The sequence below is a fragment of the Psammomys obesus genome, unplaced genomic scaffold, assembly GCF_907164565.1.
Source record: "Psammomys obesus unplaced genomic scaffold, mPsaObe1.curated_primary_1811, whole genome shotgun sequence".
Lineage (NCBI taxonomy): Eukaryota > Metazoa > Chordata > Mammalia > Rodentia > Muridae > Psammomys > Psammomys obesus.
Window position 1 is genome coordinate 6,719,900 of NW_026586550.1, and position 23,978 is coordinate 6,743,877.

At 46.7% G+C, this 23,978-nt stretch overlaps 1 protein-coding gene across 1 annotated transcript in view; it reads left to right on the plus strand.

The window, feature by feature from the left end:
- Positions 1-11,890: 11,890 nt before the first annotated feature.
- Kiaa1549 (KIAA1549 ortholog) overlaps positions 11,891-23,978 on the plus strand; it is a 121,576-nt gene continuing 109,488 nt past the window's right edge. The window contains exon 1 of the mRNA XM_055602122.1: positions 11,891-12,095. Within this exon, the coding sequence (XP_055458097.1) occupies positions 11,954-12,095 (142 nt within the window). The 5' untranslated portion in view covers positions 11,891-11,953. The remainder of the gene's footprint in view (positions 12,096-23,978) is intronic.

Sequence of the window (23,978 nt, forward strand, 5' to 3'; positions counted from 1 at the left end):
TGGTACCAAAGAGCTTGGCCAACCTCATGCTCCTTTTAGGTCAATGACTCCCTCAAGGAGCAGGGAAGGGTGAGACAGGAGGAGAAACTCTCTGAGCTTTGTTCTTGATTCCATTTGAGCATCCACTAAGCATTCATTGGACATTATGACCCCTCCACCCACTATACCGAGGTTGGAGGAAGAAAGAGATGGAAAGGGCAAAGTTTCTGTCTGTGGAGAACAAATGGAGGTGGGGAGCTGACACACAAACTCCATGCAGTCAGCATGGCCACAGAGGGGTCTCAGGGGCTGCTTAAGGAGGAGCAGCAAGCCCTGTGTTGCAGAGACCAGGGAAGACCTATGTCCTCCAGCACTCCTTAGGATAGAGTACTGGCTGGGTTTTATGTCAACTGGACACAAGCGAGGCTCACTTGGGAAGAAGGAATCTAAGTTGAGAAAATGCCTCTATAGGATTCTTTAGTAGGAAAGTCTGTGGGACATTTTCTTGATTGGTGATTGATGAGGGAGGGTCCCGGTCACTGTGGGTGGGGCCACCCCTTGGCAGGTGGTCCTGCATGGTACAAACAAACAAACTGAGCAAGCAAGCCATGGCAAGCAAACGGGTAAGCAGCATTTCTCCACGACCTCTGCTTCAGTTCCTGCTTTCAGATTCCTGCCTTGAATTCCTGCTGGGACTTTCCTCAGTGATAGCGTGTGACCTGGGAGGTATAAGCTGAAACAAACCCTCTCCTCCTCAAGGTGCTTTTGGTCTTGGATGTTTTACGAGTCATGGAAACTCTAAAAAATATGTATCTAGTTAGTATGGTTTTGGCTTCACCTGTACTTGATCTGAACGTGTGACAAGAGAGAAGAGCAAAGACTGGCACTGGACTGCCCATCATTCTCATTCCCAGCCTGCCAGCGTCAAGTTTCAGACACACTCGTGCGAGTTGGAGTTAGTACAAAGCTAAGAAGGAGGGTGATTCTAAAAATTGTTTTCACCAACTGTCGCCATGATTCTGATGTGGGTATCTGGAGAGCTGCCACCTTGGAGCTCTAGGAGGAGATGACCATGGTGAGTGTGGGCAGAGGATTTACTGATGCATTGGTGGCAGCTTGTGTGCTAGGGTCTGGAGCCTGGGGGAAATGGAGGTGGGGGAAGTGGGGTAGACAGGGAGATGGGCCTGGGAAACCTCCCTCCAGAACATTCTTGCTTGACAAGAGGCAGTCTTTCCAGTTTAGTCTGTGCTGTGGGGCCCGGGAGCCATGAGACTGGAGGAAGCAACCTGGAACAAGAGTGGGGTGGAGGAATGTCCGAACCTCGGAAATCTCATCCGCAGGAGTAGAACCACTCCCACCTGCTCTTGACCTGCGTGTCCCTCTCCCAGCACAAGTAGCTCTGCCCCGCCCCCTCCCGCCCAGGTCATGTAGCCTGGTATCCAGGTTAAATTTCCTCTCCTTATTATAAGGTCATGTCCAGCAGCAGCTGGAATTCCTCCTCATGCAAATGAGGCATCCCCAACTGGCCCCAGCCAATCATGTACAGCCATCCTGAAAAGCCCCTACCTATCCCCAAAAGGTTTAGATAATTTTTGTTCTCTCACTCTTCTGCCTCCCCCCCCCCCCCCCCGCAACCCTCCAATTAAATGAACTGTCTCACTGAAGCTGTCTCTCTAGAAGTCTGTTTCTTGATGCGCTCACAGCCACTTCAGGTATTTTTCAACCCCAGCCATTCCCACCTCCCACTTCCCCATCTCAGAATCTACCAGGCCAATAGTGCGGGGAAGCAGAGCCTGAATGTCACTGTGCCAGTTTTTGTTGTCGCTGTTCATTTGGTATTTTCAGTGGCACACTGGACAGAGACTTTGTTTACATTTACTTATTTACTTTGTGTGTAGGACTGCAATTGTGTGCCAAAGCAAATGTGTAGAGTTCAGAAGGCAGTTTAGGGAATCAGTTTTCTCCTTACAACTTGTGGGTCTAATAGTGAAACCAGGTCATCAGGCAATTGCCCTTAATCTCCACCTTTTTTTTTTTTTTCACATCCTCATATTTTTTAAATTAAAATTTTATTTTTATATTAATTACAGTTTATTCATTTTGTATCTCAGCTGTAGCCCCCTCCCTCATTCCCTCTGAGTCCCTCCCTCCCTCCCTTCCTATCTCCTCCCATTCCCCTCTCCAAGTCCACTGATAGGGGAGGTCGTCCTTCCCTTCCATCTGACCCTAGCTTATCAGGTCTCATCAGGACTGGCTGCATTGTCCTCCTCTGTGGCCTGTTTCTCCCTCAGTGTGTGTGTGTGGGGGGGTGTCAAAGAGCCCACCACTGAGTTCATGTCAGAGACAGTCCCTGATCCCCTTACTTGGGTTCCTACTTCTTGGATACTGAGCTGCCATGGGCATCATCTCAGCAGGGGTTCTAGGTTATATTCATGAATGGTCCTTGGTTGGAGTATCAGTCTCAGAAAGGACCCCTGTGCCCAGATATTTTGGTTCTGTTGCTCTCCTTGTGGAGTTCCTTCTTCTCCAGGTCCCACCAGCTCCCCTCTTCTTTCAAGGATTCCCTGCACTCTGCCCAAAGTTTGGCTATGAGTCTCAGCATCTGCTTTGATACACTTTCAGAGGCCCTCTGTGCTAGGCTCCTGTTTCCTGTTTTCTCTTTATATTTTTTTAATATTTAAAAATAATAGTTGTCTGTTCTTGAATTGAAATATGGATAATAAACATGTGATACATAAGAACTCTGGCTAGTTGTTAAAAACAAAATCATAAAATTTGCAGATAAATGGATGGAACCGGGAAACATTATATAGATTGAGGTAACCCTAACCACAAAAGATGAATGTTTCATGTACACTCTTGTTTGTCGTTCCAGATCCAAATCTTTATAGGTGAGTATATAACCTGGAGTCAGAAAGTAGGAGAGTTTTGTTTTTTTTTTTTTGAAACAGAGTATCTGGAGCTCACAGTGGCTTGATTGGCTGGCCAGAGAGCTCCAGGAATCTGTCTGTCTCCATCCAAATCATAGCAGTGCTAGAGTCACTGACACATTCCACCTCATCTGGCCTTTTATTGTTGTTGTTAACGTATAATTTATTGTCATTATTTACATTCAAACAAAACAATTCAGTCTGGTTCTTAACCTCATTTTTATTTGTTCATGTCATCTGGCTTCTTATGTGGGTGTTTGGGACTTGAACTCAGGTCCTCATGCTTGTCCATCAAGTACTTTACTCACCAAGCCATGTCCCAGACCCTGGGCTTTCCTTTTAATAGTCAGAAAGTCTTTTTTTTTTTTTGAGGGGTTCTGTTAAAAATAAATAATTTTTACTAATTATTTATTCTTCTTTTCTTTAATGAACATTGCCCGTTGTTTTTATTGTTTGACCCAGCTTAAACCCCAACATTCTCCGTGATTCCTTCTATTGCTCACACTGCTCCTTTTTCTGATTTTCTGTCCAGTCTTTCAAGCCCTGTCATCTAACTCTGACACTGACATTAAAGAGTGAGTGATCAACCATGAAGGCCTTGATTGCACTGGCTTTGCTATCATATTGGGGGAAGACATTGCTTTCTAAACATTTATTTTTATTTATTTTGTTGTTTGAGATAGGATTTCACTCTGTAGCTGAGGCTGCCTCTGGGATGAAAGATACCATCGCTGTCTATGTTTTTTTTTGTTTTGTTTTGTTTTGTTTTTTTGATTGAAAAGATAAATATAACATCCTTATCAAGGTGAACAATACCCCAGGTCACATTATTCTAATACAGCAAGATTAGGGTTGTCTTCCTCTCAGTCATGCATATTGTTTCATATTAGACCATGCACTAACGTGAAATAAATTGTAACAATTTGTGGTGTGTGTGTGTGTGTGTGTGTGTGTGTGTGTGTGATATGCAGTACCCACAGAGGCCAGAAGAGGGCATCAGTCTGTCTAGAACTGGAGTTACAGGTGGTTATGAATCCCTTACTAACATGCCCTGAGGTTTGGCTCCTAGGTAATTCTAGATGCTGTCAAGTTGACAATCAACATGTCCACTGCACACCTTGTTCCGTCCAAAAATTGCTGTTGGTCTTTTACGTGGGCTCCATTTCATCTTTTCCACGGTGAAAGTATTTGAGTGCCTCTCCTTGGTCCTTTTCTACCACATTCAACTCCTCTGGGCTTAGGTGCAGTGATATACTCTCATATCTGTAGCTAACGCCCTGATGGAGGTGATTTCCATGTCTGTGTCTGTAGTGGAAGTTTTTGTTTCTTTAAAACTCAGTTATGTAAATGTTTTTATTTTAATCCCAGGTGTGGGATATGGAACTGCTTCAGTTTGTTCACAGTGGTTAACTACGATCGTCTCCTGCTCTAGCAGGGGGGTGGTTTGTGCCAACTGCAGATGGTTTAATTTTGGGGAGTCTGAGGGGGAATGCATTCTAGGGCCCCGAGAGGGCCTGTGGCAGCTGCTGGGCTCCCTGCTGCTGCCCGCCACTCTGCCGGTTTGTCCCACTGCTGGGTTTGCTGTTGCTGGTCTGCTGGACTGCTGCATTGTTGGATATCCTAACCTCAAAGATTGGACTTGCCCTGAGGAACTATTTCCCTAAACAAAGGGGAGTAGAAAGAAACTGCCCCCTTTCCTCTAACCTGCTATCTCTCCTACCTAGTGTTGGGAGGTTGGAAGGTATTAGGGTAGGTAAGGGTTGGAAAGGAGGTAGAGATGGAAGAACCCCATCAGAATAGATTTTATAAGTATGCCTACATGTGTCCTTGGCCTTTTGGCTGAATCTTTCAAGCCCCAACTCGTCCTTAACATAGCTCACACTAGCTGGGCTCTTAGAGTGAGCAGTTGAATATTCGACCCTTCATCTTGTGTCCTAATCCAGCCTTGCCTAGTCAAATGTTTCTTAGATATGACACAAAAACTATGAGCCAAAAAAAGCAAGAAAGCCTGGCTTTTATCAAAGTGAGGGGAAAAAAAAGTCTGCTCTTTGAAATATACCATTAGAAGAATGAGAAAGGCAAGCTGTGGGCCAAGAGAAAATATTGCCAAAACATTCATGGCAATATTCTGATGGAAGATTTATACATATAAAAAATGCTTGCACGTTGGCAATAGAAAAGTCGCCCACAGAAGATGGGTAAAAGATCTGAAAACACATTGCCCCAAAGAAGGCCTGGTAACTACAGATAAACAGAGGACATGGTGCTTAGAATCATTATAAAGAGAGAAAGAGTTATCTGCGCACAGCTACTAGATCCATTCAATTAGAGCTAAAATGAAGCTGCCGTTGCGCCTCAGCCTTGCTATTTCAGCCGTTTGGGAGGCTGAGATAGGAGGAATCAAAGTCTGAAGTCAGCCTGGCAACTGAGTGAGATTCTGTCTCAGAATGAAATTTACAGAGAGTTTCTATTCCAGTATCGTAAAAACATAAACAAAAACCAAACAAACACACAACTAAATACAAGTGTTAACAAGGATATAAAATAACTAGATTTTCATATATTGCTAGTGGGAATGTAAATATATATACTACTTTGGAAGACAATTTATGAGTTTTTTTATGAAGCTGAATATAGATTTGGTACAAAATCTGGTAATTCTACTCCTAGGTATCAAGAAAAATGAAAGTACAAGTTTATACAAACATTAGGAGACAAATAATAGCCAAGAATATGGAAACAACCCAAATTAGTAAAATGGACAAATTGTGGTATGTCCATTCAATGGAATACTACTAAGCAACATGAAGGAAAAAACTACTGATACATGCAACAACTGATATATACCAGGTAAACCACACTCAAAAAATTGTATCTATGTAACAGGAGTTTACTCTATCAGCTGGATGGTGGTGGCACAGGCCTTTAGTCCCAGCTTTCAGAAGGGCAGAAGTAGGTGGATCTCTGTGAGTTCAAGGCCATCTTGGTCTACAGAGTGAGTTCCAGTACAACCAGGGCTGCACAGAGAGACCCTGTCTCAAAAAGAAAACACAAAACAAAGCAACAAAAAAGTTGTATATTTTGTATGATTCCATCTATAGGAAATATTAGAAAAAGAAAACTATAGATGTACAAACCATGTCACAAATTTGTGTGCATGTGTGTAGATGCAAGGGAAATTTTAAGGCAGTGGTAACATTGTATGTCTTGAATGTGGTGGTTGTTATAGGATTTCCTCGGCTTGTGAAGACTCAGTGAACATTGTAAAAAGGTGAAGTTCCTTGACTTCAATTGCCTGACTAAATTTGTCTAACTAAATTGAAGATATAAAAATGAAATAAATGGCAAAGGTTGGAGATGAAGGGGGAAAGAAAAAAAGAAAAAGAGAAAAGAAAGCGAAGAAAAAGAAAAAGAGAAAGAAAAGAAGAAGGAGAAAGGGTAGGTAAGGGAAAAGGGAGAAACCATATATATTTTGAGGTGGCCTGATTTTAAATATTGAGAGGAAAAAGAATGAATGAATGAATGGGGAGAGAGAAATCATACATGTTTCAGTTTATTTATTTATTTTCTGTGTATGGGTTTCTCGTGTGCATGTGTGTGTGCGTGTGTGTGTGTGTGCATGCGCCACGGGGACCAGAAGAAAGGTGCTGGATGACTGGGATAGATGGTTGCAGGCCAGCATGTGGGTTCCGGAAATTGAACCCAGGTCCTCTGAAGGGCAACCAGTGGTCTTAACCATTGAGTCCTCTTTCCAGCTCCAAGAAACCATTTGCATTTTGAGCTAGGCTTTCTGGGCTTCTTGTTTGCTGAGCCAATTTAAAATTTTGATAGATAATGGCAAGGTATCCTCCAAAATACCTACATCAACTGACATTCCCATCAGTAAGATTTGAGAATGCCCGTTTCCCCATATTCTTGTATAAATGGGTAAGATAAAAAAATTTAAGCTCGTGGGGCTGGAAAGATTGCTCAGTGGTTAAGAGCACTGGCTGCTCTTCTCGAGGATCTGGGTTCAATTCCCAGCACCCATATGTCAGCTCGCAACTGTCTGTAACTCCAGTTCCAAGGGATCTGACACCTTCACACAGACATGAATGCAGGCAAAAACACCAATGACATAAAATTAAAAACTCAAGCTTGCTCTCTTCGATGATGGAAGATGTTCAAATCCTTCATGCTTCATGCATGCAGGGCTGCAGTTTCCTAACTGGTTCCCCTCTTCAGCCTTTCCTCTCCAAATGGTCTCATACATTGTTAATAGAGTCATCTTTCTTGTGCTTCATTCTAATAATAGTTCAAAAGAATCTTTACTGATACTTCTTGAGCCTGCAGATGAAGTTCAGACTCTTTAGTCCATTTCACTTTCTTCTTTCTTGTCCATCAGCTCTTCTTTTCCTCTAAGTGAATGGTTTCCATCCCTGACTGCACATAAGGATACCAGGAAGCTTTCTAAACAGAGCACCCCGCAAGTGCAAGCCTTAACTGCAGACATTTGAATGCAGTTCCTGGAGGTGTGGGCTAGGGATGGTATGCTTTATTTGTCAAACTCCAGTTTACTTTAATTATTGGCTGGGGATGGGATTGGGGGTCCCAGTGGAGCTAATATATCAGTTAAGAAAAATCTCATGTTCCTGTACTATGCATTTGTTCAGACCATCCATCCCCTCTAAGTGCAATCACTGCTAAATCGTGTAGCTCTCTAACTCCTGAAGTCCGTTTCACCTGCTGCTGAGTGCTGGGAATTGAACCTAGAGCCTCATGCATGCTCCATGCTTGGTAAGGTAAATGCTCAATCACTGAGCTACACCCCAGCTCAGGAAGCTTTTCTCTTGTCCTCCTGCCAAATGCAAATGCTCCCTCTGAACATTTAGTGACATCATTCTGACACCCAAACTCTTCTGCTTTGTAATAGAGTCATTTTGAAACTTTTTTTCCCCCTATAAGAGTATAAGCAGTTTGGAACAAAACCATGGTGTTGTGTAATAGTTTCCTCTGAGATTGAAACATTCCACCTCTCAGAGAAGCTCCTTAAGCAAGAAAGAAAAACAAAACAAAACCAACAACCAACCAAACAAAAACCTCAAAATACACTTAGGAAGTCCCTGAAACTGACCAGATTCTCTAGGGCCCCTCCCTGCCATAGTAATAAAAGTTGAGAGTCCCCTTCAGGGGAGCAGAGCGAATCTGCAAAGAAGACTCAGACAAGCCAAGCTTAAAAGAAGACTGTGAGACCAGTCAGGCTACCTGGAAGAGGCAGAAACCAGCGAGCCGCCTGGAAGAGGTTTAGAGCAATGAGTCACTTAGAAGGGAGACTCTCCAACCTGCTGAGCTGCCCACGGGCTGTGTATTGTGCTGTCACTTGTGCTGTGGTGGGCTTTGGCGATGAAGCTGTCTTTGAGTCATTTCTGCCCCTGTGAGTAACCCCTCACCCATATTCCTGTAAGTAACCCCTTTAATAAAACTCGTTCTCTGAGTTGGACTTAGCTGATATCTGTGCTTTGGTTTATCTTAGGCTCCCTATCTGGAGCTCCTATCTCGGGTGACATACAACACATGGCTAATTACTCTTCTTCAAGGTCTAGCACTATTCTGTGGGACAGCCTCAGGGGCCCAGAAAACAATTGTTGGATACTTACCCGGTTGGTTCTTCATCATGCAGTTTCTCCTCCTGCCTTTGCTCCAGTTGTCCAATGTCAACTTGGTGCAGTGATTGTCATTGAGTCTTCTGGTTATCATGGTAACACTGGGTTTGCTCATACTCCAGTCTTCCTTTATTTTATATTTATTTAATTTTTGAGACAGGGCTTTGTTTTGTGGCCCTGGCTGTTCTGAACTTGCTATGTAGACCTGGCTTATCTTGCACTTAGAGATCTGCCTGCTTCTGCCTCCTGAGTGTTGCCAATAAAGGCCTGTGCCATCATACCTAGCCTCTCCTTTCCCCTTTTAAAGGTCTCCAAATAGCTGTCAACAGTGGGATAGTCTCTTACTTGTTTATCCCTAGCTGGAATGCAAGCATTATCAGAAAAGCTTCCTCCTATCTGCTCTGGTATCCCTGGTGCCCACTATGGGGTCTGGCATATATAGCAAGTGCTTAAAATGTTGGTGGAACGTAATGGAACTTGTGGGCCTTGTGTCTGTTACTTTTCTTATCGCTGTGACAAGATACTGACAGGAGCAATGTAAAGGAGGAACACACACACACACACACACACACACACACACACACACACCACACCACACAGTGAAATATCAGCAAGGTCTATGATGAGCAAGGAAATTATGAAATAAGACACCCATTTTGCCCTATAGTACACAGACCTTCCTATCCTGGTGGGCTGAGTTCAAGGACAGAATTTAAGACAACGTGAGCTGTGAGAACGTTCACTCAGCTTCTGTGTGAGCCTGGAGCTTGTCTGACACTTTCTTCCCACCCTTGGTTCTTTGCTTCACCCTATAGGCTTTGTGCACATGCCCTATCCACCTGTCAAAGCCCCACTCCCACCCCTGCCAACAGCTACCCTCGTAGCCAGACACACTGTCGGCCCACTATTGAGGGGACAGATCTTAGGAAGAAGGTACCACACAGACTCTGGAGGTGAGTCAGGCCAAAGGACTGGAATTCTGGGGTCCTGGACACTCAGGCATGGGGAAGATGAAGCCTCATGGGTGATCCTTCGGCTTCTCAGACTCTCGGGCCTGTGGGGGCCAGCTGGGGCTGTCGGAAGCCCAGAGTGATACCTGTTTTGCCCAGATCTAAGAGTGATACTGACCATATCTCTCTCCTTCCCCAAACCAGGCTAGAAGCCTGCCGAGGAGCAGTGATGATTCTTTGCTCCTAGCTGTTGGTGTACCACTTTGTGACTGAGGGAAAGCTCATCTTTCATTTATTTATACGTAAAATGAGAATTGGGTGAAAGAGCGTCTAAAAATCAATTCTTCTTTCTTCTTATATGCCCTCCCTTCCAATACTAACAAGTCAGACAAAGTGCTGAGAAATATTCAGTAGGTCTGTTCATTGCATGCTTTTGTATGAATGGCTTGAGGCTATGTCTTGATCCCTATTCTTAGACACAAATGTGCATAGATGAATATGTGTGGGGCATGCGTGTGCACTTGTGCATACACACACTCGCTCTCACACGCACACACCTGCTTATCTTGAGCATTCATTCCTGATGGGTCCCCAGAGTCACACTATCTGCCAGCTGCCAGCTGAGCCCGAGAGACATTCTCCTAGACACTGAGGGAGAATGCTCTAATTCCCCACAGAGGTTGGTTTTGTGTTTTCAGAGCAGGGAGACCAAGGGACTCCAGGGACCGCCTTTTCCTTAGAGGGTTGATGCCCAGGAGTCCATCCTGCTGGCCCAAGGTTGCATTTTTGTTTATTTCTAGTAGAGTCTTGGTTGACTCAGAATGTCGAGGGACATTCCTTTCTCCTACACCCTGAAGTCTGGTGCAGATGGGAACTTCCTGGAAGCTGAGGCCAATTATAAACGATGCATAGGTTCCCATCAATAAATATATAATGAAATCTTCCTGGGGATGATGGGAGATTGTGTGTGGGGTGATAACATATTAGAATGTCATTTTAACTCAGCAGGCGGAGGCAAAGCCCAAGTTCATAAAAAATAATATAACACAATAGGACGAAATGTCAAGAGTTGCCCCAGTTGGGCGGCCTGTGGCCAAATGAGTTGTATACACAAAGATCTCAAAGAAAGTGATGGGACCCATACCTGGGGCTATGGTAACCGGTGCACAGACATGCTCAGACAAGCACTCTCTACTGGGTATTCTGTACCCACTCTGTGGGTTTGTGAGGCAGGGGGAACAATTGATGGGGGCTGCTTATGATGGATGACACAATGAAGCACAAAAATTAGGGTCATCTACAAAAGCTTTTACCCTATATTCTCATTTCCCCTGAAATTTAACAGGTGTCCGTCCCTTTGAGAAGAGGGACTCTTGATTCTCTGACTAGACAGATGAGTTGGCCCAGCAAAATTGGGCAGCTCCTCCTGGTTCTGTTTGCCCATCTCCCGGAAGAGCAACCTGGATCCTCTCGCATTTCCCATGGTCTGTCATAGATTCTCCGTCAACAATATTCGTCCCTCATGCACAGCTTTTAGACTATGGCTGCTGTGCAACCTCTGAAATACAACTGTCCAAAATCGTGGTGTGGTCCAAGGCCTTCTAACCTAACTTCAGAGTCAACAAGCTTGGCTCTTAGCACAGAGACAATGTCAACTCTCATTCACAACTGCATTTCACTGGAATTTAACTCCCAATGGGGTCTTTTTCATCATCCATTGGTATTCAAGGTCTGGATCTGTGTGTGTGTTTGTCTGTCCCCCTCTATTCAGCTCAGCAGCCCCTGTCTGAGGTCTCACTAAGCTCGAGGCAGTAGGCCCAGGGCTCTCCAAAGATCCACTTTGGCAAGGTGGCAGAGCTATGGAAGAGGAAAGAATGGGCAGAGCGGTGTGCGCCCCCTCCCCAGCCTTTTCTCTGGGAAAGAGAGCCCAACTCCTTTTGGCTTTGTCCGCTCTGCAGCCCCGGGCCTGCACACCTTGGCCGCCCTGCACACACACCTGCTGCCCGCCCTGCGTGGGCGGCTCAGGAGGAGCGACCGCCAGAATCCTCGCCGACTGTTTCTCCAGCGCCCCGGGGGTGCGGGTGGGGGGCGGCGCGGTCCCGCGCGCCCTCCCGAGAGGCGGGTCCTGCGGGAGGGCGGGGCCCGGGTCCCGCGCGCCCTCCGTCGGGCCGCCCGCAGGCAGGCGCCGGGCCGGCCGGGAGGTGGTGCTCGCCTCCCCGCGCGGGGCCCGTGCGTTGCCCGGCAGCGGCTACGAGGCTCGGGAGGGGGCGGAGCGGCGCGGCCGGCGTGCAGCGGCCCCTGTCCGCGGATCCGGCCCGGCCCGCCCCCGCCTCGCCGGCCTCGCTGAGCGCCGGTGCTCGGCGTCCAGTCCCCGCCGCAGCGGCCGCCGGCGTCCCGGGCCCGAGCGTGCCGACACCGCGAGGCCGGGGTGCCGAGAAGCCGACGCGTGGCCATGGAGCGGGAGCCCCGCGCCAGGGTTGAGCCGGTGCCGGGGCGGAGCGGCCGCGGGCCTTCCTCCCGCCACCGCCGCCCGGGACTGCTGCTCCCCGGCCTCTGGCTGCTGTTGCTCGCCCGGCCGGCCTCGTGCGCCCCAGGTAAGCCTCGCCGAGACCCCCCGGGACGCGGCCTCCACCCTCTCCGCCTAGGCTGCCGCGCTCGCCACCCCCTGGCTTCCCCCATCCGCCCATCCTCTTTTATTCTCCACCGCTCCCTCGCCCTCCTTGCTGGAGATGCTTTCCCATTCTTCCTGGGCCCAGCAAATAAAGGCATGGAGGAAATGAATAAATGTAGAGGAAAAGAGCGAGCGGTTTCTGACCGGTCTCTGACCGGTCTTGCTAAAAGGTCTGCAACCTAGTCTTCCGTGAACCATGTTGCCCGAGGCGGGTCTGGTGGTTTCTGCTCTGAAGATGCCTATTTTTTTTTTTTTTCCTTTGCAAAAACACTGGAATTGTGTTTGTGCACGGCTGTGTGAATGTGTCGTAGGGAGTCTTTTGGGATACTTTTATTGTTGGGGCAAAGGGGTGCATCTGGTGTGTGTTGTAGAGCAGTTGTGCATTGCCGTGAGCAGCCAGTGTTCCCCCAGATGCAGGCAAGCTGGCCGTGTCCCCCAGTGCGCCAGGACACAAAGAACATTCAAAGAAAAATCTCTTGGAAAGCGCCCTGGCCGTGGATCTTTCCAGGGAACCAGCTATTGGTGTTGCCTCTACAAAGGCATTACAATGGAGTGTGAAAATATTTTGAGTCTGAAGTGTCAGGGCATGAAAAGAGTCATGGTTGGTTTTATAAGACATGCAATTCAGTGAGTGTTCATCAGCATGGGATTAAGAGACATGATTTATGAGGCGTGTGGGTGGGTTTTGTTTGTTGAGGAAATGGTTTAATTCATGTTGCTTCCCTGAAATGTTTATTTGTCCACCCCGAGTGTGCGCTGGGAGGAAGGCCTGGAGACCATCTCCAGGTGACATGCAAGCGAGACTGCCCCAGCACACATATGCTTTGCTACTGTGTGGGCAGGAAAGGGAAGGTGGAAAGATCGGTTTCGGGAGGAGAGCATCTTCACATTGCAGGGGAAAACCAGAAAAGCCGTGGAAGCAGCTCAGAGCCCTCCCTCTCTGCCTGTGGGAGCAGGGCCAGAGGACTGCCAAGTGGCTTGAAGGGAGTGGAGCACGTCTGAAGTTGTCCCTTAGGCCTGACTGTGGGCATTGTAACGGTCACCACAAGGGGATGGTGGAGGGGAAGCCAGGAAGGGACTTAAGGGATTTCGGAGGAGATGGAGTCACTCATGAGGAAATTAAGGTAGAAGTGTCTTGCTCAAGGTCACTGGCTAGGTGATAAAAGGAGTTGCTGTAACCATCCATTCCCCTTTGCTGCTCTGACCTACAGAATGGGTTCATAGCTGAAGTCTCCAGAGGTTTCCTCCAGCTGGGTAGACCACTGCCTCAGGCAGGGCTGACAGAGCATGACTCTTTTAGGCTGTTTGCAGTAGGTACAGAAACTTTGCCCGCCTAGCACATCCTCTCAGGAGTCAGTCCTTGGAGTGCTCCTGTCTTTAGCCAACAGAGAAAACAGGATTCTGCTGGATTTGTCCATTACAGGACCTAGCTCACTAATTGTTTCCACTGACATGTGTGCCAGCTGCAGAGGAGGACCTTAACAGGTGTTTAGGAGAGTCTGCCTCTAGATTCTATGATACACTTAGCTTCTGGGCCTCAGCGTTTTCCCACTTGCACATTGTCGTCTGAAGATTCTGGAGAAGATGTAGTAGATAAAGTTATTTTGCTAAAGTTAAAGTCAATGGTGGGTCTGTCTGCGCTGTCCTACCCCCACTCCTTTTCTGTTTCTCTGTAACTCCTAATCCAGATGTCTAACTTGGAGATGAGAAGTTACATATATGTTTGTTCTAGAGCTGACATCGCAGAGCCGGAGGTGCCATCCTTTCACTGATTTGCTCATTGGGCTTCTGTGGCTCCCATAGCTGCTTCTGGGCAGGAGCAAAGAGTGAGAAGCAGCGTGCATAGCATCCAACCTCAGGGCGCCAGCCTCAGGGACCCAGCTGCTATTGGATAAGCAAGTGTGGATGTTGGTACCCACTCTGAGTGGACTGCTAGTGGGAGGGTCTTCAGGGATGACCTGAAGATGGTAACCTGGTTACAGGCTCTGGGAAACCAGCTTCATGGAGGGTTGATAAGGTGCCTAGGCTGCTTGTGGGGTGATTGGGCACGGCCAGGAGCTCTTGATCCTGGGATGAGGTGGCATGTTTGGCCCAGGACCCTCATCTTCGTGATGCACTTTCAACAACAGTTTGGGTAGAGAGACTTTGCCGAAGGTTGTCCTGGGGTGTGGGTGTGTGTCTGTGTCTGTGTCTGTCTGTGTGCGCGTGCGTGTGTGCCCTAATTCTGTTTGTAGTTCCTCTGGGAGGCAGCGGTTCCTTTTAATGTGACAGGCTCCCACCTTCAGTAGAGATGGTGCTGATTTTCAAGTGATCTCCTTATTACAGCCTTCAGAGAGATCTCTGAGTTGTATCGGTATGTTGTCCATCTTTGTTTTCTCTAGCATTTTTTAAATGCAGGGTTTTTTTTTTTTTTCATTTTTAAAGAAAACGTTTCTAAGTTTAGTCCTGACTGTTCACAAACCTGAAATGCTTGGGGATTTCTTCTGAACAGAGTGCTTTTAGGTAGCTAGCTCCCCATACTACAAAGGGAGAGAATGGTGTGACATTCCTTACTCAGAGACAAATGTACTTAAGAATTATGATTCTCATGAAATGAACAGCATGGCAGAATTTAGAAATTAATGAGGGGTGCAGGAAACAGTCACTGGGGTCTTGGGGTCTGACTCAGTGGTAGAACATTGCACAGGGTCTGTCTGTGCAAGCTTCCAGGGTTCAGGTTCCAGGACAAGAAAGGAGGGAAGGGTAGCTTACCCACAGTTCCACAGCCTGTAGATAACACTGTAAATGGTTTAGGTTTTGTTTGTTTTTGAGACAGTTTTGCTATATAACTCAGGCCTTACTGTTAGATCAGGCCAGTTTTAAACTTGTGGCAGTCCTCTGGCCCTTTCCTCCCCCGTACTGGGGTTACAGATTCGTGCCACTGTGCCGAGTCATTTTTCGTTGTTATTATCTTAAAAAAAAAAAGTGAGAAATTATATGCATTCATTGTTTCTACTCATGTACAGTTTTCTTTTTAAAAATATGTTTTAAGCTGCTGTAAATGTTTTAATTGTTGGTTTGTTTTGAGACAGGGTTTCTATGTGTAGCCTTGGCTGTCCTGAAATTCACTCTGTAGACCAGGCTGTCCTTGATCTGCCTGCCTGTGCCTCCTGAGTATTGGGTTTAAATTCTCATGCCACCACTGCCTGGCCAAGCTGCTGTAAATGTTATGGTAGATAGCATGCAGATGAGCCTTGGCTCTCTCTGTTTTTCTGTGTACACAGGTCTTTATTTGTAAGTATATACTGATAGAGTGGGAATGATACTGTGACGAAAGAGTCAGGTGTGCCAGGCTGGCTTCCTGGGTATTTTGCTTGGAGTGTGGGTGCTCTGCACTTGCTCAGGATGTGGTCATTGAATGAACCAGTTTTCTGAGAGTTGTAATTCTGGAAAAACCACAGAAGTAGCTAATGTCCATCATCACACCCATTTACTATTTATTTATTCATTTATTATTACTATTATTATTATTTTGAGACAGCATCTCTATGTAGCCCTGACTATCCTGGAACCCCTGACCTGAACTCATAGAGATCTGTCTGCCTCTTCCTAACCAGTGCTAGGATTAAAAGTGCTTTCTCTGATTATTTTTAAACACATTTGTTAGCTAACTTTGTAATGCATTAATTTAATTTTCACCTCTTATAATTCTCTAGTATTGAATATTTGCTTATTTTGAATTTGTATCCTTTGAAATTTTTTTTTCTTCTGTCAATTTTCCCCCCTTCCAGTGTGTTTATGTTTACATTCAATGAGTTAATTAATTAATTTTTGAGCCAGGGTCATATAACTCAGGTTGGGCTTAAACTCACTAGTAGCTCAATCTGACCTGGAACTCCAAATCCTCCTGCTTCCACGTCTCCGTGCTGGGATTGCAGGCATGCATCACTGCACCCCTTTTATACATGCTGGTGATTACACTCAGGGCTTCCAGCATGTCAGACAAGCATTCTCCCAGCTGGGCCACATTGTGTGCGTCCGTAAGTGCGTATACGTGCCTCGGCGAGTGTGTAGAGGGCAGAGAACAACTTTGTGCAGTTGCTTCTTCCACTTTCCTCTGGGTTCTGGGGATCAGACTCAGGTTGCCTGGCTCCAATGCCAAGTGCCTTTACTTGCTGAGTCATCCCACAGTCCCCACTTTTTACATAATTTTGAGACACAGAAGTGTGCAGTCACTGTGATTAGCAAAATCTGCTTTTTCTTTGTGTAATGTTTTTTTTTTTTTTCATGTGTTATGTACGCTATGGCTTGTTTAATTTTTTTTCTGTCTTAATGAGCTACTGGTCATGACAAGGTGAATATTTGCTAGACCTAGTTTAGAACTGTAAACAAGGACTCAAAAATGTATGTAAAGTGTGAGTCCCAGACCTCCTGCACTCTGTCATTTGGAGTTGGGGAATGCGTGTGAAGAGTTTAAACTTCTGAAACAGGGTGTGGTATTGCAAGCCTTTAATCTAGCACTTGGGAGCAGGGGATGGAGGATCTTGAGTGTGAGGCCTGCCTGGTCTACATAGTGAGACTTTGCCTCAAACAAACAGGAACAGAACTGAAAACAACAACAAAAGGATTCAGATTTCTGGAGTTCATCTTCCCCTAAATTTTAATGTTTTGGTGGTGTCTGGGGATCTTTATCATAACGATTTAAAGCTCATCTGTAGGGATTTAATACTTTGAGACCATCTTTCTAAATAGTGTAAAACAATCACATGGATATTAATAGAGACAGTCTTTTTATGTCTTACGGTTGTCTTTTTAATTTTAGGTTTTATTTGTTTATTTTCTGCGTATATGCACAGGTGCCTTTGAGGCCAGAAGAGGGCAGTGGCTCCCTGCGACTGGGGTTGCAGGCAGTTGTGAGCCACCATGCATGTGCTGAGATCTGAACTCAGGTCCTCTGCAAGAGCAGGTAGAGCTGTGACGGGCTGACCCATCCCTCCAGCCCCGAGGCTGTCTCTACCGATAGAACATTTGAATTAGACCATTCTGTTAAAATTGGTTTTGGCTTTTCTCTTGCTGCTTTTGGTCTTCATTTGGTCACAGGTAGGATACTGGTTTGGGTCTCCCTCCTGACTTCTGGGCGCTGCAGCTACAGTCTTTGTCAGGAAGTGCCTCCTCGTAGCCTGAGAACAGAACCCCCACCAGGGAGCTGTTAAAAGTCACCAGGGAGCTGGGAGCAGGGGTTTTCTGTCTGCCCTGGGTGATAGCAGCAGCTAATTACCGTTGTTATAATTACACCAGGTGGCTCTTCCTAGAGAGGAAGATGCAGTTCTGACTAGGAAGATGTAGTTCTGACTGCATCGGCTGTTTGAGAGTTGTGACTGCCAGCCTTTCATCTGGAGCCCACCAGGATGTGATTTCCCATTTGTGCTGCTGGACAGATTAGAAAACCTTCTGCCCATAACTTACTGTGTGACCTCAGACACATAGCCTTGTCCACATCAGTGGGGTAGGGTTAAAGTTCCCTTTCGGCTATCTTGGATGCCTTGGGAATGTATAGATGCAACTGGCCCGATTCTTTTTCTCCAAACCTTTTCTCTGTGTCTCTCTGCCTGCCTCTCTGCCTCTCTGCCTCTGTCTCTGTCTCTGTCTCTCTGTGCCCTTTGTCCATTAGATATACCAAGGATCTGCTGAAGACAGGTTCTCCTTATTTTATTTCGTTAACAACTGAGAAAAAAACAAAACAAAACAACAACAACAAAAAAACCTTTCTGTATTTTTGTTGTTGTTGTTTTGAGGCAGGGTCTATGTAGCTCAGGCTGACTGCTTACATGATGTCTAGTTGAGGATGCCCTTGAACTTCTGATCTTTTGCCTCTGCCTCCTAAGTGCTGGATTACAAGCAAGTAGGATTAAACCCAGGGCTTCATGTATGCTAGGCAAGCACTCTACCCCCAATCTTGTCCTTAAATCTGTCTGCTGGATGTTGTGGTGCATGCCTTTAATCACAGTTTTGTCAGGAGGCTGAGGGAGGATCTTGGAAAATTTGAGTTATGTTAACCTGGTAAATAAGTGGGACCCGACCTCAGAGTAAAACTGAAAAAAGGTAGGGGTGGAGCGGCACTGCTCAGCAACAAGATGCTTGCTGCTGAGCCTGCTGACCTGAGTTTGGTCCCTGAGACCCACACAGTGGGAGGACAGAATTGACACTAGAAAGTTGTTCTTTGATGATCACATGTGTGCCTGCAAATGTGCATACACTCAGACAAGATAAATGAATAATAAATACATGCTACCAGAAATAGGGGGAAAGTGAAAAAAAAAAAAAAAAGTCAGGACTTGTGTGAGGTGGGGATGGGGGTTGGGGGGAGGGTAGCTCAGCGACACAGCAATTGCCTAGTGTGCTCCTGGCTTTTCACCTCTATGACAGTGTTGCAGGTACTCAGTGCAGTGACCTGTAGCTTCAGGTACCTGTTAGCATTGATTCACATCCCTGAAGCAGCATCAGCTCCTGGCAGATAGACTTTGCATAGTCCCACCCTGGGAGGTCTGAATTGCAGGGTGAATTCACCAGGCTCCTGTGTTCTTGTGCACCCACAACTCAAGTTTGAGAGGCCCTGGGTTTGGAGGCAGTGCTTCCTGTTTCAGGGGCTAGGTACTGTGAGGCCCTGCATCCTCTCCCCTAGTGCCTGTGCTTCTGTCTTCCCTCAGGATATTTCTCTCAGCTTCTGCTCTCTCGAGTTCCTGTGGTCGGTGACCAAAGGCAACACTCAAATACAGCGGCTGTTGTGGGACTCCGCTGTAGTCCTCCTGGCAGCCATTTAACAGCGGTGAGCCATGTATCCCCGCAGTTGTATCCTGCATCACCCCAGTGATTTCTGTTGCTGAGCATGTTTTATATACCTCTTGACCATTGTTATGCCTTGAGAACTTTCTCTTCAGACCCTCTGCTCGTAAGCTTGCTCGAATAGTGCCATGTCTTTTAGACAGTGCTCGTGTTCTGGTTACTGCTAACTGTGTTGGCATGGGTACAGTGGGTGATGTGTGTTCTGTGTATTGGTGATGCTGTGCCCCAACGTGGCCAGTAAAAGAGGTAGAGGGATGAACGTGGACCCTAAATTCTGCTCCCCTCTCCGCCCAGTTGATAACCCAGCATCACAGAGGCTGTTCCTCAATCCAGAGGAGGCCAGTGTTGGAGAGGTCCCAGGCCTTTAGAGGACGGATGTCTACTGCTTTGGGTGCTTGCTTGTGTATGCTCAAGAGATGAACTAGGGTAGTAAGAGGGTCAAGAGGTGAAATAGACAGTGAGCTGGTCTTGAGACAGAGGTTGCCAGAAGGGGAGGCAGAGGGCAGGAGAGTATTTGCTCATGTTTGGAAGGGATGGTAGCCAGGCGAGCATGAAGACAGTCATTCTAGAGAGGAAGAAAACAGAAAAGACCCAGGCAGCAAGCTCTGGAGACAGAGATGCCTTCAGCCAGTGACTGTTGGTGGAGGGAGGGAGGTGTTGAGAGGAGGGTAAGCGGAGGTGGAACTGGGAACTGGGAAGGTGCCGCTGCTTTCCATAGGAGGAGAGCGGAAGGAAAGAAATGCCAGGCACTGAGTTGGAGGAACAGTCTTGGTAGGAGGCCAGGTGGACACTCTGCTCATCCCACCAGAGGCTTGGTGGAGAATGGTGGTGATGGTCCTGGGTTGGGATGGTCAGGGCTAGTGGGGAGGCAGCTTTTCCTATGGTAGGCTGATCACAGCCCTGTGATATCATTTGGAAACTCTTGCTGAGGCTTTGTTTTTCTCCTCTTGTTTGGGCCTGTGGAAACAGCCTTTCATTGCTTAGCATTTCAGGTGCAGGGATTAACTTTGGAGCCAGACAGTCTGAAGGTCTGTTTTAAAATGCTGGGGAGCTTTCAGAGGGTGGAGGGACTGAAAACATACAGAACAAATGATCTTTTGGAGTCAGCTCTGGGGAACTTGGGCAAAGCCCAGGAACCCAGGGGTTACTCTCCAGTGTGGTCCCCCAAACAAGTGGCATCATTAGAATCAGAATCACCTGGGCATCTGTCAGATACTCAGCAAGACAGGTGGTAAGTGCCTGAAATCACAGCTCCCAGGAGGTAGAAACAGAAGGATCAGGAGTTCCAGGTCTATCCTAGATACGCAGGGAGTTAGAGGCCAGACTGAGCTACACAAGATAATGTCAAAGAAATACCCACCCTCTCTCTACCCACACCAGCCTACTGAATGAGCTAGCTACCTTTTAGGCATCTCTAGGTAATTTGTGTGTTCCCCAAGGTTTAGAAGCTTTGGTCTCAGCAGTTTCTTGATGAGCTTGAGTACATTTCAAAGGTTTCTGGTTGCCCCGTAATTAGTGGGGAGTCCTCAAGTTGTTGCAAAAGGCCAACTTAGATTTCTAGGGAAGTGGAGGGCAGAACCCTGAGCTGGTGTCTGGCTCAGAGGTCTGCTCCTGTTCCGAGCTTCTCTCCAGGGGACCAGTATGACTAGTCCTCATTTCTTAAGCTATGTGGATGGGAGTCAACTGGGCTAGCCACCAAGGATTACAGAAACTCTTGGAGATACGGGAACAGATGGTGTCTTCAGCCCCCCAAGAGGGAGGAAATTGTGACACACTGCAACATGGGTAGACTTCGAATTATAATGAGTGATGTCACCCGAGGGTAGAAGGACAGACACTGGACAGTTCTCCTTAGGTGAGGCACTGGGTGTAGTGGACATTTTAGAGTCCATCTGAAGAGTGGTAGCTGCCAGGGCCTGGGAGGCGAGCTTTGAGAGTTGTGTAAATTATAGTGTCAGTTTGCCAAGGGGAAAAGCTCAGGAATTTGCAGTGGTGGAGTGGGGCCTAGTTGTTATGGAAGTAGGAGTGTGCCCTGAGTAAGTAGGAGGTGGCCTTGGGAACCCCAGTTCCAGGAAGATGATGGCCATGGGGTGTGAGACAGGCCAGCAGCTGGTGGCCAGGCCAGTGGTAACAGTGTTTTTCCCTTCCTCTCCTGTCCTCACCTTGAAGTTTTTGAGGGCTTTTTTTTCTTGGGCAACTGTTGGCTGGAACCTGGGCTAGGCAAGGCAGCTGTATGGAAGAGTTGGAGTTTTCATTCTGGGCCTGCATAGTGGCTGAGTAGAACCGTAATTATTTATTTATTTATTTGTTTGTTTATTTATTTATTTATATATGACAGAGTTTTGCTAAACTTTTGGCCTCAAGTGATCCTCCTGCTTCCAAATAGCCTTAAAGATTTTGTAAAATCCCACTGTTGTTTGAAGCCCTTGGAATTGGGTTTTTAAATGTTTTTATATATTTTGAGGGTTATAATAGTTTTATTGTTTTCCTTCCCTAATTATAAAAACAATATGCATTGGCTGCAATAATTAGTATTTGCTAATCCTCTTTCTAGAACATTCTTATCTCAGATTTTATCCACGGTTACTTCTTCCCTTCCTATAGGTTTCTTTTCAGCTCCAACACAGCCAAAAGAGGTGTTTTCCAGCAAGAATGCTTTCATTACTCCTAAGCTCCTGCCTGATTTGTTTGCCACCCAACACTGTCACCACCTATTTCCTCACTAGACTATAGGCTCCAGGAGGGTGGGCTTGCTTTGCTCAGGGTTTTGGTTCTGTGACCTTTGTACGTTTATTTATTATTTATTTATGTAGTATTCTGCCTGTGTGTGAGCCAGAAGAAGGCACCAGATGTCATCATCTGTGGTTATAAGCTACCATGTGGTTGCTGGGAATTGAACTCAGGACCTTTGGAAGAGCAGCCAGTGCTCTTAACCTCTGAGCCATCTCTCCAGCCCTGTTCTTTGTCCATTTATGTAGCAAATCTCCTGTGTGCTAGGACCTTGGACTCTACCGCATGTGATGGCTTCCAATCAGTAGGTAAGGCAAAGAAGTGGTGGACTAGCAGATAGTCTAGGGTGTTAGGGAGCCCCTTTGCCAGGTGCCTTGAGTTAGTGTGCTATGGTCTCTAGAAGACCACCAATGGAGAGGCTTACAGGGCGTAAGTGACGCTTTGCTGGGAGAGATCATGATGTTGCCACGGTCCCTCTGGAAGTGCTCAGGCTGCATCCATTCCAGGCCATACTCATGGCTGTGTCAGTGCTAGCTTCCCAGTGTGCCATTTGCAATTTTATCTTTTTGTAAGGACAGTTATGATGGATCAGAGGCTTACCTACTCATGCCTGACCTCATGTTAGTTAATTATGTCTGTGCTGATGTGTTTCCATACGAGGTCATACTCTGAGATTCTTGGGGTTGGAAGTTTTGGGTTCGTCCTGTAACAGTGATGTTTGAACTAAAAGCTAAAGGAGGCAAGAGGGCGCCCAGAAGATCTTTGAGGGAACAGTGTTCCCAGCACAGGACATGGCTGTGCAGAGGCCTTAAGGCAGGAACTCATTCAAGATTGGGTCTCAGAGGAGACCCAGTGTGAGGTGTGGAGGCAAGAGGACCAAGGATTAGCTGTGAGAGCAAGTGGGTCCTGGCCATGGAGGATCATAAGAGGGCTGTCACCAGATGCTCACTGGGCTGAATGTGCTGTACATTGAGTGTGTTTAGATCGTTAGAGAAAGTTATAAATCAAGCAAAAGTCACCCCAAACCCTACTGCGCCAGATAGTTGCTGTGGCATTTAGCTGTCTCTCTTTTTAGTTTTTCACACATACAAGCGCACATGAACACACACGCAAAGCAGTGGTATCATATCCAGCAAGTTGTTTGGCAATTTGCATTTTTCCACTTCACTCTTCATTGTGGGATCTTTGTGTTGTCAGGAAGTACAGGTTTGTACCACAAGCCAATTTGCTCGGCGCTGTGAGTGTTCTCTGCTTCACCTAACCAGTTTTCTGTTGATGGGTTAATTGTATTGCTTTAAACTCTTGAGCGTTACTGCTGTATATACATCTTCACACACTTTTCTTATCCTGCTGCAGGATAAAGTCCAAGAAATGGACTCACTGGCCTACGTGGTATGTACACATTAAATTTTGATGCGTCCTGCCAAATTGCTCTCTAGAAAAGTTGAAGCAATCCACATTATCTCTAGCAATGCTCGGAGTTGCTGTGTTGTCTATTCCTCTGAACCGCAGCCCGTGACCCATCTATCATTCTCTCCCGAGCTCCCAGTGAGACACATCTTCATAACTGTTGCATTTCTTTGATTGCTAATTGGCATTTGAGCCTTTGATCAAGTTCCCCCTCAACACTCTTTCTCTGGTTCTCAGTAGAAGTCCCAGGGATGAGGGACTAGAGAGAGGGTTTAGTGGGTAAGAACGCTTGTCGAGAAGCATGAGGTGACCATGGGGGCGGGGCGCTACAGGGTTCAGAGACCCAGAGCTCATGTAAGAAAGCCTTTTATACCACTAACCCCAGAGCTGTGTGGGGTGGAGATAGGATTGCTGGGGCTTGCTGGCTGCCAGCCTAGTTCCAAGTTAAGTAAGAGACCCTGATTCAGAAGGAATAAGATGAGTAATAGAGCAGGACACCCGACATCGCCGGCCTCTGAGCAGGTACACAGGTGTTCTCTCTCTCTCTCTCTCTCTCTCTCTCTCTTTCCCTCTTTCCCTCTTCCTTCCTCTCTCTCCCTCTCCTCTTTCCCCCTCTTTCCCTCTTTCCCCCTCTTTCCCTCTTTCCCTCTCCCTCTCTCTCTCTCCTATGTCCTTAGCCTCACCGTAGAGCTGTGCTGAGAAGAACAATAATAGCCAAGCTAAGTAAGCATGGTGGGAAGCAGGATAACTCTTGTTTCATCTATAGAACAGCTCTGTGAGATAGGTATTCTAGACATTTCTGTTACACCAATGAAGACAAACTTCAGAGGAGTCTCTAGCTTGC